At 41.5% G+C, this 13,112-nt stretch overlaps 1 protein-coding gene and 1 pseudogene across 1 annotated transcript; both read left to right on the top strand.

The window, feature by feature from the left end:
* The first annotated feature begins 1,672 nt into the window (after positions 1–1,672).
* On the top strand, positions 1,673–2,908 carry LOC101731958 (phosphatidylinositol polyphosphate 5-phosphatase type IV-like). The gene has a single exon (XM_031894608.1). It carries the CDS (start codon positions 1,673–1,675, stop codon positions 2,906–2,908), a length of 1,236 nt encoding a protein of 411 aa, XP_031750468.1.
* A 6,576-nt stretch (positions 2,909–9,484) lies between these two features.
* LOC101733113 lies at positions 9,485–10,754 on the top strand (annotated as a pseudogene).
* The last annotated feature ends 2,358 nt before the right edge of the window (positions 10,755–13,112 follow it).

The following is a 13,112-nucleotide window of genomic DNA, read 5'->3' as shown; positions in this document are numbered from 1 at the left end:
AGTCACACATATATAATCCCACTCATACGTGTAATCCCAGCCCCAGTCACACATATATAATCCCACTCATACGTGTAATCCCAGCCCCAGTCACACATATATAATCCCACTCATACGTGTAATCCCAGCCCCAGTCACACATATATAATCCCACTCATACGTGTAATCCCAGCCCCAGTCACACATATATAATCCCACTCATACGTGTAATCCCAGTCACACATATATAATCCCACTCATACGTGTAATCCCGGCCCCAGTCACACATATATAATCCCACTCATACGTGTAATCCCAGCCCCAGTCACACATATATAATCCCACTCATATGTGTAATCCCAGTCACACATATATAATCCCACTCATACGTGTAATCCCGGCCCCAGTCACACATATATAATCCCACTCATACGTGTAATCCCGGAAACCAATATATCCCATAATAATCACCAACCATATATATCCCATAATTAAACTAACCATATATATCCCATAATAATCTCAAACCAATATATCCCATAATAATCACCAACCATATATATCCCATAATTAAACTAACCATATATATACCATAATAATCACCAACCATATATATCCCATAATAATCTCAAACCAATATATCCCATAATAATCACCAACCATATATATACCATAATAATCTCAAACCAATATATACCATAATAATCACCAACCATATATATACCATAATAATCACCAACCATATATATCCCATAATAATCTCAAACCAATATATCCCATAATAATCACAAACCAATATATCCCATAATAATCACCAACCATATATATCCCATAATAATCTCAAACCAATATATCCCATAATAATCACCAACCATATATATGGGACTTTTGAAATCTGTTATGATATTATGTGTCCATAGTATAGAAAATATTTGCTAAAAATCCATGATGTTTTGAAAACTTAGGTTGCCCTGAAAAAAAAATGATATATAGTTTTTTTTTGGAAAACTAAAATTGCCCCCATAAAATGTCCCTACATTAAAAGATCACAAAATGTTCAAAAATTCTCTGGCAGTGAAAGGGTTAAAGACAATTCTATACTAGTAAGCATATTTGTTTGTGGTTTAGCTACTATTGTGTGATCACCGTAGCAACGGCATTGTGACATCACTAATAAGGAAACACAAGCTCATTAGTATGCGGTCACCATGGCAACACTGATAAGATTTGTTTCTCTTGTGTGATCACCATAGCAACCGCATTGTGACATCACAGATAGGTAAACACAAGCTCATTAGTATGCGGTTACCGTGGCAACAGCAGGCTATAAAAGCCCGACACTGAGCACAGAGCTCAGTTCGAAGTGGGACTTGCTTCGAACAACATCTGCTGACTAGAGCTCAGCAACTTTTCCCCAACAATGAATTTCACACCTTTCATTGCTTTACTTATCCTATTGGAACAATGTTTTCATTCCTCTGATAGATCATCACTGACCCAGAAAGTCATCCTGACACCAGAAGAATTGGAATTATTTAGAAATGTTAAAGATACGGATATTGAAGAGATCTACCCATTGGGTTCAGTTATCCTAATGGTATTTACCTTGGCAGTTGCCATTAACTGGACAGTTGGCCGTTATTGGAGACATCCCTACAGAAGGGGGATGGGTTGGGCCCATGTAATATCAGTAATGATATTTACTGCGCTTCTTTATACCCGTCACACATCTATGGAGTTCCGCAAAGGAAACCCAGAATATGAAGAAATAGAGAATGATGAAGATGAGGAGAATGAGGAGAACTTGCTAGTTTATCTCTTTGCTCTCCTGGTATTAATCTTCGGACTAGCCATTGACTGGTGTTTCAGTAACACCACTAAAAAGCGCATTAGTGTTTCTCCCAGCCAGACCAGCCATAAGAGGCATCTAGAAGAGAGGTTCTTGGTTGGTCAAGGCTTCCTTGGAGAAGATGAACTGGAACAACATCTTCCACAACAAAATCTGAGGATCTTTATTGCCACCTGGAATATGAATGGAAAAAAGGATCTTCCAGAGAGACTAGATGATTTCCTGTTTCCATTGGGTGCCGAGTCTGCACAAGACTTGTATGTTATCGGAGTGCAAGAAGGCTGCCCCTACAGGCAAGAATGGGAATACCATCTGCAGCTGACACTGGGGCATCGTTATGTCTTGCTCCACTCAGCCGCTCACGGTGTCCTGTACCTGTCTCTGTTTATCAGGCGAGATCTCGTGGGGTTCTGCTCTGAGGTTGAATGTGCAACCGTCACTACGAGATTCTTCCCAATGATTAAGACCAAAGGGGCTGTGGCTGCTTCTTTTACATTCTTTGGAACCTCATTCCTTTTTATCAACGCCCACTTTGCGGCAGGAGATTCCAAAGTAAAGCAAAGAATCCAGAATTATGAGAAAATAATCAAAAACCTGCAGCTCCCAAAAAATGTTCCTGACACAAACCCCATTTACTCTGATCCCGACGATGCGACGAGCCGGTTTGACGAAGTCTTCTGGTTTGGGGACTTCAATTTCCGCTTGAGCAAGAGTCGGAGTGAAGTTGATTCCATCCTAGAGAACCTTCCAGAAAATGACATGAGGTCCCTCCTGCAGTACGATCAGCTGTCAGAAGAGGTGACTAAAGGTTCTATATTCAAAGGATTTAAGGAAGGCGAAATCCATTTCCGTCCCACATATAGATTTAATATCGGATCCGATGACTATGACACCAGTAAGAAACAGAGGACGCCTTCCTACACTGATCGAGTGATGTACAAGAGCCGGAATCAGGATGATATCCATGTTCTCAAATATGGCTCTTGCTCACTTATGAGACAATCGGACCACAAGCCTGTTTTTGGGCTATTCACAGTTTGGATAAAACCAGGGTCCAATAACATTCCTTCAACTGTTTGAAAGAGAACTTTATATAACGGGACAAAAAAAAGAACTAACATTAAAGACAAGAAATGAGAAAACTGAAAACTAACAGTCTATTGGCATGGGGAGGGCGGGAGGGCCAATGACTTTGTTTTCTTTGTCTTTGAATAAAACACACAAATAAAGCACTTGCACATTTAGTGAGATACACAATATGATATAACACTGCGCTATATGAATAAAAGACCAAGGAAGTAAATTAAAGTAACCAGCACCACAAAACCATGGATCCAAAAGTCCACTTGAACTAGTTTCTATATTCAAAGGATTTAAGGAAGGAGAAATCCATTTCCGTCCCACATATAGATTTAATATCGGATCCGATGACTATGACACTAGTAAGAAACAGAGGACGCCTTCCTACACTGATCGAGTGAGTTACAAGAGCCGACAATCGGACTGTTTGAAAGAGAACTTTATATAACGGGACTAAAAAAAGAACTAACATTAAAGACAAGAAAACTGAAAACTAACAGTCTATTGGCGTGGGGAGGGCGGGAGGGCCAATGACTTTGTTTTCTTTGTCTTTGAATAAAACACGCAAATAAAGCACTTGCACATTTAGTGAGATACACAATATGATATAACACTGCGCTATATGAATAAAAGACCAAGAAAGTAAATTAAACTAAGCAGCACCACAAAACCATGGATCCAAAAGTCCACTTGAATAAAGTAAAAGTCCTCCAAAGGTGCCCGGTGTACAGCAACTCACTCCACATTTCAATGATACTCTGCAATTATGATAAAAAACGCACAATGGTGTAATACGATTTAACCAGCGTATTACCGCACAAAGAATTCTACTTACAGGATAGATTTTTCATATATGCGTCTCATTGCAAGTAAAGCCACAGCGGTCCTCTTCCCTCTCTCCACTCCAATGCCTAGGCAGATAGCCGTGGATCGAGAAGAATGTAACAGTGGTTGTGCGTAATACCCCTGCTATTAGAGCTACTCGCCGTGTGTCCAGGTCCATCTCTCACTGTTCGCCGCTCCGCAGGGAGAACAAGCAGAAGCCTTAAAGATAGCAGGTCTCATCACTATGAGCTCCTTGTTGAAAAGGCTGATTGCAAAGGAAGCCAGAAAACCGTGAAGGCAGAAGATACTGAAGATCAGAAAACCCTGCACTACACTGACGAGCCTCAAGAAAGGTGAAACCGGTCTGTAGTTGGGAATCTGATCAGCTATTATAATTATCATTATATAACAAATTATTAACGATTTGTTTGTGAAGCCACACGTTGACTCTACCTAAGCTGATCAGAAAACCCTGCACTACACTGATGAGCCTCAAGAAAGGCGAAACCGGTCTGTAGAGCTTTGCGCAGTGGCAGTATCATAGCCAATGAGGTCCAACCGAGGCGTGATTGAGCTTTGCGTGGAACCTTGATGAAAGCGGAGGAGCTGTGATCCCATTAGGGAGGGTTGCTGGCTTATTTTTTAGTCAGGGGCTTTGCACCTGCACACTTCTGCACCCTTTTTGTGTTTGATTTGTGCACCCTGGATAGGTGTCATAGTCCTTTGGGCTTGACCCTAGGCCAAGACTTGGTGGTTCTCACCCTAGCTTTGGCAAAGGTGGATCTGCCCGCACAAGTGAGCATCGGAGCCCGTGCCTTCGGGTAGGACTCACAGGCGATGATTCAAACCTCGAAACCAGTTTGTAGTTGGGAATCTGATCTGCTATTATCCTGGCTTGTGCTTTAAACCCAGTGGGTGAGCTTTTAGCCTATAGGATAAACCCGTGTAAATGGGATTTTTTTTTGGAGTTTGGAGTTTAGAATTCATTCCCAGAATTCCTTTTGTTTGCTTTTATCTGTATGAGGCAGTCTCCTCAACCTTAATGATTAGTTTGCTATTCAAATATAATTTTCTGTTCCAACCTAAGCGAAAAATGATTAAAATCTCCTCCTTTTTTCATTATTAGAAAGTCCCTTAATCACAGTAGTTTTTGTACCCTCAAATTTCTCCCCGTGTACCTCTGCATAATGTTTATATAAAACAGGAATTGGTTTATTGTTTTGAAGTATGATTTTCTATCTTTTTATGGCCCCTCTATGTTCCCCCACTTTCAGTTTTACCAATATAATAAAGAACACTGTACATAACCTGAACAGATCTGACACACTTGTTGCACTTAAACATCCCTACTAAGGGCTCTGGCAGACGGGGAGATTAGTCGCCCGCGACAAATCTCCCTGTTCGCGGGCGACTAATCTCCCCAAGTTGCCATCCCACCGGTGAAAATGTAAGTCGCCGGTGGGATGGCACACGCGGCGGCGCGATTTCGGCAAATCGCCGAAGTTGCCTCGCGAGGCATTTTCGCCGATTTGCCGAAATCGCGCCGCCGCGTGTGCCATCCCACCGGCGACTTACATTTTCGCCGGTGGGATGGCAACAGATGGCAACTCGGGGAAATCTCCCTGTTCGCGGGCGACCAATCTCCCGTGTGCCAGAGCCCTAAGGGAGACAATATACATATATTTCTCTCTCTGTTATCTTTTATTTATTCTCTCTTAATCTTGATGGAGCTAACATCTCTTTAAAGTTACTGCACGTCTAAATACTATTCTAGGGTTATCGCCTATAAAGGGCTCTAGATCTTTATTTTGCTTTAATATCTCCCAGTTTTTCTTAATCAGCTTCGTAATTGTATAACTATCTGCATCTTTTTACTTTCTTGGTGATCCCCTTTTGCTCTCAACAGGTTATTATTGCTTTATCTTTTACTTTCTCTATATTTTGCTCTGGTCGATGATGGCAACTCACCATAATTTATATAGGAGTTGGCTTTCACCTCCTTAAAAGATGAAGAAGTGAGGAATTTAATGCATACAAATTGCCCCAGAGATAACTTTAGCTAGTGATAATGCAACACATTTACTGCATTTTCCCCTCTGGGAAAAACTGCCTGCCACTAGGCTTTTATTAGGTAGCAATTTATTGATGGTGCTTGTGATGTAAGTTTCTAAAATAGCTTTATTTAATTCATGTCCTTTCTACTCTTCTGTGGGTGATTTCTTATTTACTCCTCATAATGGTTTGGTGCCCATTGTGCTGGGGCTTTTTCTGGGTAAAAGGAGTGCCAGCCTATGGTAAGAGTAAGTGACTAGAGCTAGAGCAGACTTATTACTATCATTCTTTTACCTTGTGATGGCTTCTCCATTAAGCCAATTAGTATTGGCTCCCATACATGTTTAGGCCTTGACCTTATTTGTGTGGCCCAAAATGATTGCCTTGCTGATCACAGTTCGACCAGATATTGACCGGGCTGGGCTGGAAATGCCATTGCCTGAGTGAAGACATACCCCAGGGCAACAGGTCTGCACGGGTCTCCTTTGTAATTCTTGGTCCAAACAGGATCAGCCCTATTTGTTCCACAAAATTGGCAAAAAACTGTTTGTAGACTGGCGGCCTACAGGAGACTCTGGTTAGGGATCACTGGTCATGGTAAACGCTTGTATTGTCACAGAAGTGAACCCCAAGTTGCACAATTAGCTTTCGGATACAACTCTTTGCATTGTGCCAGTTATTTGCACTTTGTCCTTCCTTTGTATATAAAAGCCTCTATGGGCAGCTGTGCACCATGAATAATTAGAACAGGTTGGATACCAACATAATCCCGGCCCCAGTCACACATATATAATCCCACTCATACGTGTAATCCCGGCCCCAGTCACACATATATAATCCCACTCATACGTGTAATCCCAGCCCCAGTCACACATATATAATCCCACTCATACGTGTAATCCCGGCCCCAGTCACACATATATAATCCCACTCATACGTGTAATCCCAGCCCCAGTCACACATATATAATCCCACTCATACGTGTAATCCCGGCCCCAGTCACACATATATAATCCCACTCATACGTGTAATCCCAGCCCCAGTCACACATATATAATCCCACTCATACGTGTAATCCCGGCCCCAGTCACACATATATAATCCCACTCATACGTGTAATCTCGGCCCCAGTCACACATATATAATCCCACTCATACGTGTAATCTCGGCCCCAGTCACACATATATAATCCCACTCATATGTGTAATCCCAGCCCCAGTCACACATATATAATCCCACTCATACGTGTAATCCCGGCCCCAGTCACACATATATAATCCCACTCATACGTGTAATCCCGGCCCCAGTCACACATATATAATCCCACTCATACGTGTAATCCCGGCCCCAGTCACACATATATAATCCCACTCATACGTGTAATCCCGGCCCCAGTCACACATATATAATCCCACTCATACGTGTAATCCCGGCCCCAGTCACACATATATAATCCCACTCATTCATGAGTTGTGGGGTCAAGCAGTTTTGCCTCTGGAATGGCTCTGACCATACACTGAGTTGGGGGCAGTGCCGGAATAGGGGTAGGTAGATGGGGCACCTGCCTAGGGTGCAACAATGAGGGGGGGCTAGGCAGGTACCTCTGTTGCCAACCCCTAGTCTGGGATCTCTTACCCCCACTGCTGATTTCATGGCACACCCCCTCTGCATAGCGATTGCTCTCTTTAAACGCTGCGCTCCCCCCTCAATGTCGCGTGTTTGTGACACACAAAGCAGATATAACTCTTGGGGGCTGATTTATCAAAGTGCGAATTTCGGACTGTGAAAAGTACATTTAAGAAAAAACTGAATAAAATATGAAATTTCGGATCGTGGTTATACGAAAATATCATGGTACAATCCTTGGCATAAATATCTTACTAGGTATGGTTATGATGAGTCAACGTGCCCACCATCGCCCAGACATCAGTTTTGGCACGACCGTGTACAATCAGCCCTAACACACTTAGGCAGCAAAATATGGCTCCTCTATTACCTAAACAAACTTTGACCAAAATGGTTATTCCAACGGATCACCATGCCATAACTATACCGCCGGATTGTGCCTTCTGCCACACAAACTTTTTTTACCTCGGGAAGATTATCTTCTCATAGCTAGGTGTTGATTGCGGGTGGGTATGGTTAATGTGTGATGTAACGGCGAAGTGGTGGTTGGTTACTGAGTCGTGCCGAGGTAAAGGCGTACTGTATATAGTAGTAGGCATGATAGAGACAGGGATATAGCTTTAAGCTTTCTTTAGGTATATTGGTTAGACCTATGAGAAGATAATCATGTGTGGCAGAAGGCATGATCCGGCGGTATAGTTATGGTATGGTGATACTTTGGAATAACCATTTTGGTCAAAGTTTGTTTAGGTAATATGGGGGGCATATGCCTTCCTGTGTACAGGTCCACTTAAACTTATCGTTTAACTATTAGAGTTCCCAGATACCTGCAAAGAATGGGCCCATTAGTACAGTCAGCAATTATATAAATAATAGGAACAAGACTTAACAGCAGCTGATAGTTTCCTAATATCCCAGGTCTTAATAATTAATCTGTTAGTAATGTCACTCTCTGCACTCTATAGCAGCTATACATGTTCTATATCCCATAATAATCACCAACCATATATATCCCATAATAATCAGCAACCATATCTAGCCCATAATAATCTCAAACCAATATATCCCATAATTATCACTATCCCTATATATCCCATAATAATCTCAAACCAATATATCCCATAATAATCACCAACCATATATATCCCATAATAATCTCAAACCAATATATCCCATAATAATCACCACCCATATATATCCCATAATAATCACCAATCATATATATGGGACTTTTGAAATCTGTTATGATATTATGTGTCCATAGTATAGAAAATATTTGCTAAAAATCCATTATGTTTTGAAAACTTAGGTTGCCCTGAAAAAAAATGATATCTAGTTTTTTTGGAAAACTAAAATTGCCCCCATAAAATGTCCCTACATTAAAAGATCACAAAATGTTCAAAAATTGTCTGGCAGTGAAAGGGTTAAAGACAATTCTATACTAGTAAGCATATTTGTTTGTGGTTTAGCTACTATTGTGTGATCATCATAGCAACCGCATTGTGACATCACTGATAAGGAAACACAAGCTCATTAGTATGCGGTCACCATGGCAACACTGATAAGATTCGTTTCTCTTGTGTGATCACCATAGCAACCGCATTGTGACATCACAGATAGGTAAACACAAGCTCATTAGTATGCGGTTACCGTGGCAACAGCAGGCTATAAAAGCCCGACACTGAGCACAGAGCTCAGTTCGAAGTGGGACTTGCTTCGAACAACATCTGCTGACTAGAGCTCAGCAACCTTTCCCAAACAATGAATTTCCCACCTTTCATTGCTTTTCTTATCCTATTGGAACAATGTTTTCATTCCTCTGATCGATCATCACTGACCCAGAAAGTCATCCTGACACCAGAAGAATTGGAATTATTTAGAAATGTTAAAGATACGGATATTGAAGAGATCTACCCATTGGGTTCAGTTATCCTAATGGTATTTACCTTGGCAGTTGCCATTAACTGGACAGTTGGCCGTTATTGGAGACATCCCTACAAAAGGGGGATGGGTTGGGCCCATGTAGTATCAGTAATGATATTTACTGCGCTTCTTTATACGCGTCACACATCTATGGAGTTCCGCAAAGGAAACCCAGAATATGAAGAAATAGAGAATGACGAAGATGAGGAGAATGAGGAGAACTTGCTAGTTTATCTCTTTGCTCTCCTGGTATTAATCTTCGGACTAGCCATTGACTGGTGTTTCAGTTACACCACTAAAAAGCGCATTAGCGTTTCTCCCAGCCAGACCAGCCATAACAGGCATCTAGAAGAGAGGCTCTTGGTTGGTCAAGGCTTCCTTGGAGAAGATAAACTGGAACGACATCTTCCACAACAAAATCTGAGGATCTTTATTGCCACCTGGAATATGAATGGAAAAAAGGATCTTCCAGAGAGACTGGATGATTTCCTGTTTCCATTGGGTGCCGAGTCTGCACAAGACTTGTATGTTATCGGAGCGCAAGAAGGCTGCCCCTACAGGCAAGAATGGGAATACCGTCTGAAGCTGACACTGGGGCATCGTTATGTCTTGCTCCACTCAGCCGCTCACGGTGTCCTGTACCTGTCTCTGTTTATCAGGCGAGATCTCGTGGGGTTCTGCTCTGAGGTTGAATGTTCAACTGTCACTACGAGATTCTTCCCAATGATTAAGACCAAAGGGGCTGTGGCTGCTTCATTTACATTCTTTGGAACCTCATTCCTTTTTATCAACGCCCACTTTGCGGCAGGAGATTCCAAAGTAAAGCAAAGAATCCAGAATTATGAGAGAATAATCAAAAACCTGCAGCTCCCAAAAAATGTTCCTGACACAAATCCCATTTACTCTGATCCCGACGATGCGACGAGCCGGTTTGACGAAGTCTTCTGGTTTGGGGACTTCAATTTCCGCTTGAGCAAGAGTCGGAGTGAAGTTGATTCCATCCTAGAGAACCTTCCAGAAAATGACATGAGGTCCCTCCTGCAGCACGATCAGCTGTCAGAAGAGGTGACTAAAGGTTCTATATTCAAAGGATTTAAGGAAGGCGAAATCCATTTCCGTCCCACATATAGATTTAATATCGGATCCGATGACTATGACACCAGTAAGAAACAGAGGACGCCTTCCTACACTGATCGAGTGATGTACAAGAGCCGGCATCAGGATGATATCCATGTTCTGAAATATGGCTCTTGTTCACTTATGAGACAATCGGACCACAAGCCTGTTTTTGGGCTATTTACAGTATGGATAAAACCAGGGTCCAATAACATTCCTTCAACTGTTTGAAAGAGAACTTTATATAACGGGACTAAAAAAAGAACTAACATTAAAGACAAGAAATGAGAAAACTGAAAACTAACAGTCTATTGGCATGGGGAGGGCGGGAGGGCCAATGACTTTGTTTTCTTTGTCTTTGAATAAAACACGCAAATAAAGCACTTGCACATTTAGTGAGATACACAATATGATATAACACTGCGCTATATGAATAAAAGACCAAGGAAGTAAATTAAACTAAGCAGCACCACAAAACCATGGATCCAAAAGTCCACTTGAATAAAGTAAAAGTGCTCCAAAGGTGCCTGATGTGCAGCAACCCACTCCACGTTTCAATGATACTCTGCAATTATGATAAAAAACGCACAATGGTGTAATATGATTTAACCAGCGTATAACTGCACGTAGAATTCTACTTACAGGACAGGTTTTTCATATATGCGTCTCATTGCAAGTAAAGCCACAGCGGTCCTCTTCCCTCTCTTCACTCCAATGCCTAGGCAGATAGCCGTGGATCGAGAAGAATGTAACAGTGGTTGTGCGTAATACCCCTGCTATTAGAGCTACTCGCCGTGTGTCCAGGTCCATCTCTCACTGTTCGCCGCTCCGCAGGGAGAACAAACAGAAGCCTTAAAGATAGCAGGTCCCATCACTATGAGCTCCTTGTTGAAAAGGCTGATTGCAAAGGAAGCCAGAAAACCGTGAAGGCAGAAGATACTGAAGATCAGAAAACCCTGCACTACACTGATGAGCCTCAAGAAAGGTGAAACCGGTCTGTAGTTGGGAATCTGATCAGCTATTATAATTATCATTATATAACAAATTATTAACGATTTGTTTGTGAAGCCACACGTTGACTCTACCTAAGCTGATCAGAAAACCCTGCACTACACTGATGAGCCTCAAGAAAGGCGAAACCGGTCTGTAGAGCTTTGCGCAGTGGCAGTATCATAGCCAATGAGGTCCAACCGAGGTGTGATTGAGCTTTGCGTGGAACCTTGATGAAAGCGGAGGAGCTGTGATCCCATTAGGGAGGGTTGCTGGCTTATTTTTTAGTCAGGGGCTTTGCACCTGCACACTTCTGCACCCTTTTTGTGTTTGATTTGTGCACCCTGGATAGGTGTCATAGTCCTTTGGGCTTGACCCTAGGCCAAGAATTGGTGGTTCTCACCCTAGCTTTGGCAAAGGTGGATCTGCCCGCACAAGTGAGCATCGGAGCCCGTGCCTTCGGGTAGGACTCACAGGCGATGATTCAAACATCGAAACCGGTTTGTAGTTGGGAATCTGATCTGCTATTATCCTGGCTTGTGCTTTCAACCCAGTGGGTGAGCTTTTAGCCTATAGGATAAACCTGTGTAAATGGGATTTTTTTTTGGAGTTTGGAGTTTAGAATTCATTCCCAGAATTCCTTTTGTTTGCTTTTATCTGTATGAGACAGTCTCCTCAACCTTAATGATTAGTTTGTTATTCAAATATAACTTTCTGTTCCAACCTAAGCAATAAATGATTTAAATCTCCTCCTTTTCTCATGTCATTATTAGAATGTAGTTTTTGTACCCTCAAATTTCCCCCATGTACCTCTGCATAATGTTTATATAAAACAGGAATTGGTTTATTGTTTTGAATCATGATTTTCGATCTATTTATGGCCCCTCTATGTTCCCCCACTTTCAGTTTTACCAATATAATAAAGAACACCGTACATAACCTGAACAGATCTGACACATTTGTTGCACTTAAACATATATACATATATTTCTCTCTCTGTTATCTTTTATTTATTCTCTCTTAATCTTGATGGAGCTAACATCTCTTTAAAGTTACTGCACGTCTAAATACTATTCTAGGGTTATCGCCTATAAAGGGCTCTAGATCTTTATTTTGCTTTAATATCTCCCAGTTTTTCTTAATCAGCTTCGTAATTGTATAACTATCTGCATCTTTTTACTTTCTTGGTGATCCCCTTTTGCTATCAACAGTTTATCTTTTGCTTTCTCTATATTTTGCTCTGGTCGATGATGACAACTCACCATAATCTATATAGGAATTGGCTTCCACCTCCTTAAAAGATGAAGAAGTGAGGAATTTAATGCATACAAATTGCCCCAGAGATAACTTTAGCTAGTGATAATGCAACACATTTACTGCATTTTCCCCTCTGGGAAAAACTGCCTGCCACTAGGCTTTTATTAGATAGCAATTTATTGATGGTGCTTGTGATGTAAGTTTCTAAAATAGCTTTATTTAATTCATGTCCTTTCTACTCTTCTGTGGGTGATTTCTTATTTACTCCTCATAATGGTTTGGTGCCCATTGTGCTGGGGCTTTTTTTGGGTAAAAGGAGTGCCAGCCTTGGGTAAGAGTAAGTGACTAGAGATAGAGCAGACTTATTACTATCATTCTTTTACCTTGTGATGGCTTCTCCATTAAGCCAATTAGT

Source organism: Xenopus tropicalis, chromosome 10 (assembly GCF_000004195.4).
Source record: "Xenopus tropicalis strain Nigerian chromosome 10, UCB_Xtro_10.0, whole genome shotgun sequence".
Lineage (NCBI taxonomy): Eukaryota > Metazoa > Chordata > Amphibia > Anura > Pipidae > Xenopus > Xenopus tropicalis.
Note: the sequence above shows the minus strand (reverse complement) of the source record. Positions and strands in the feature narration are given on the sequence as shown.

Bases quoted from the DNA above. Each gene is read 5' to 3' on its own strand.
- LOC101731958 (XM_031894608.1), top strand. From the start codon at position 1,673: ATGATATTTACTGCGCTTCTTTATACCCGTCACACATCTATGGAGTTC.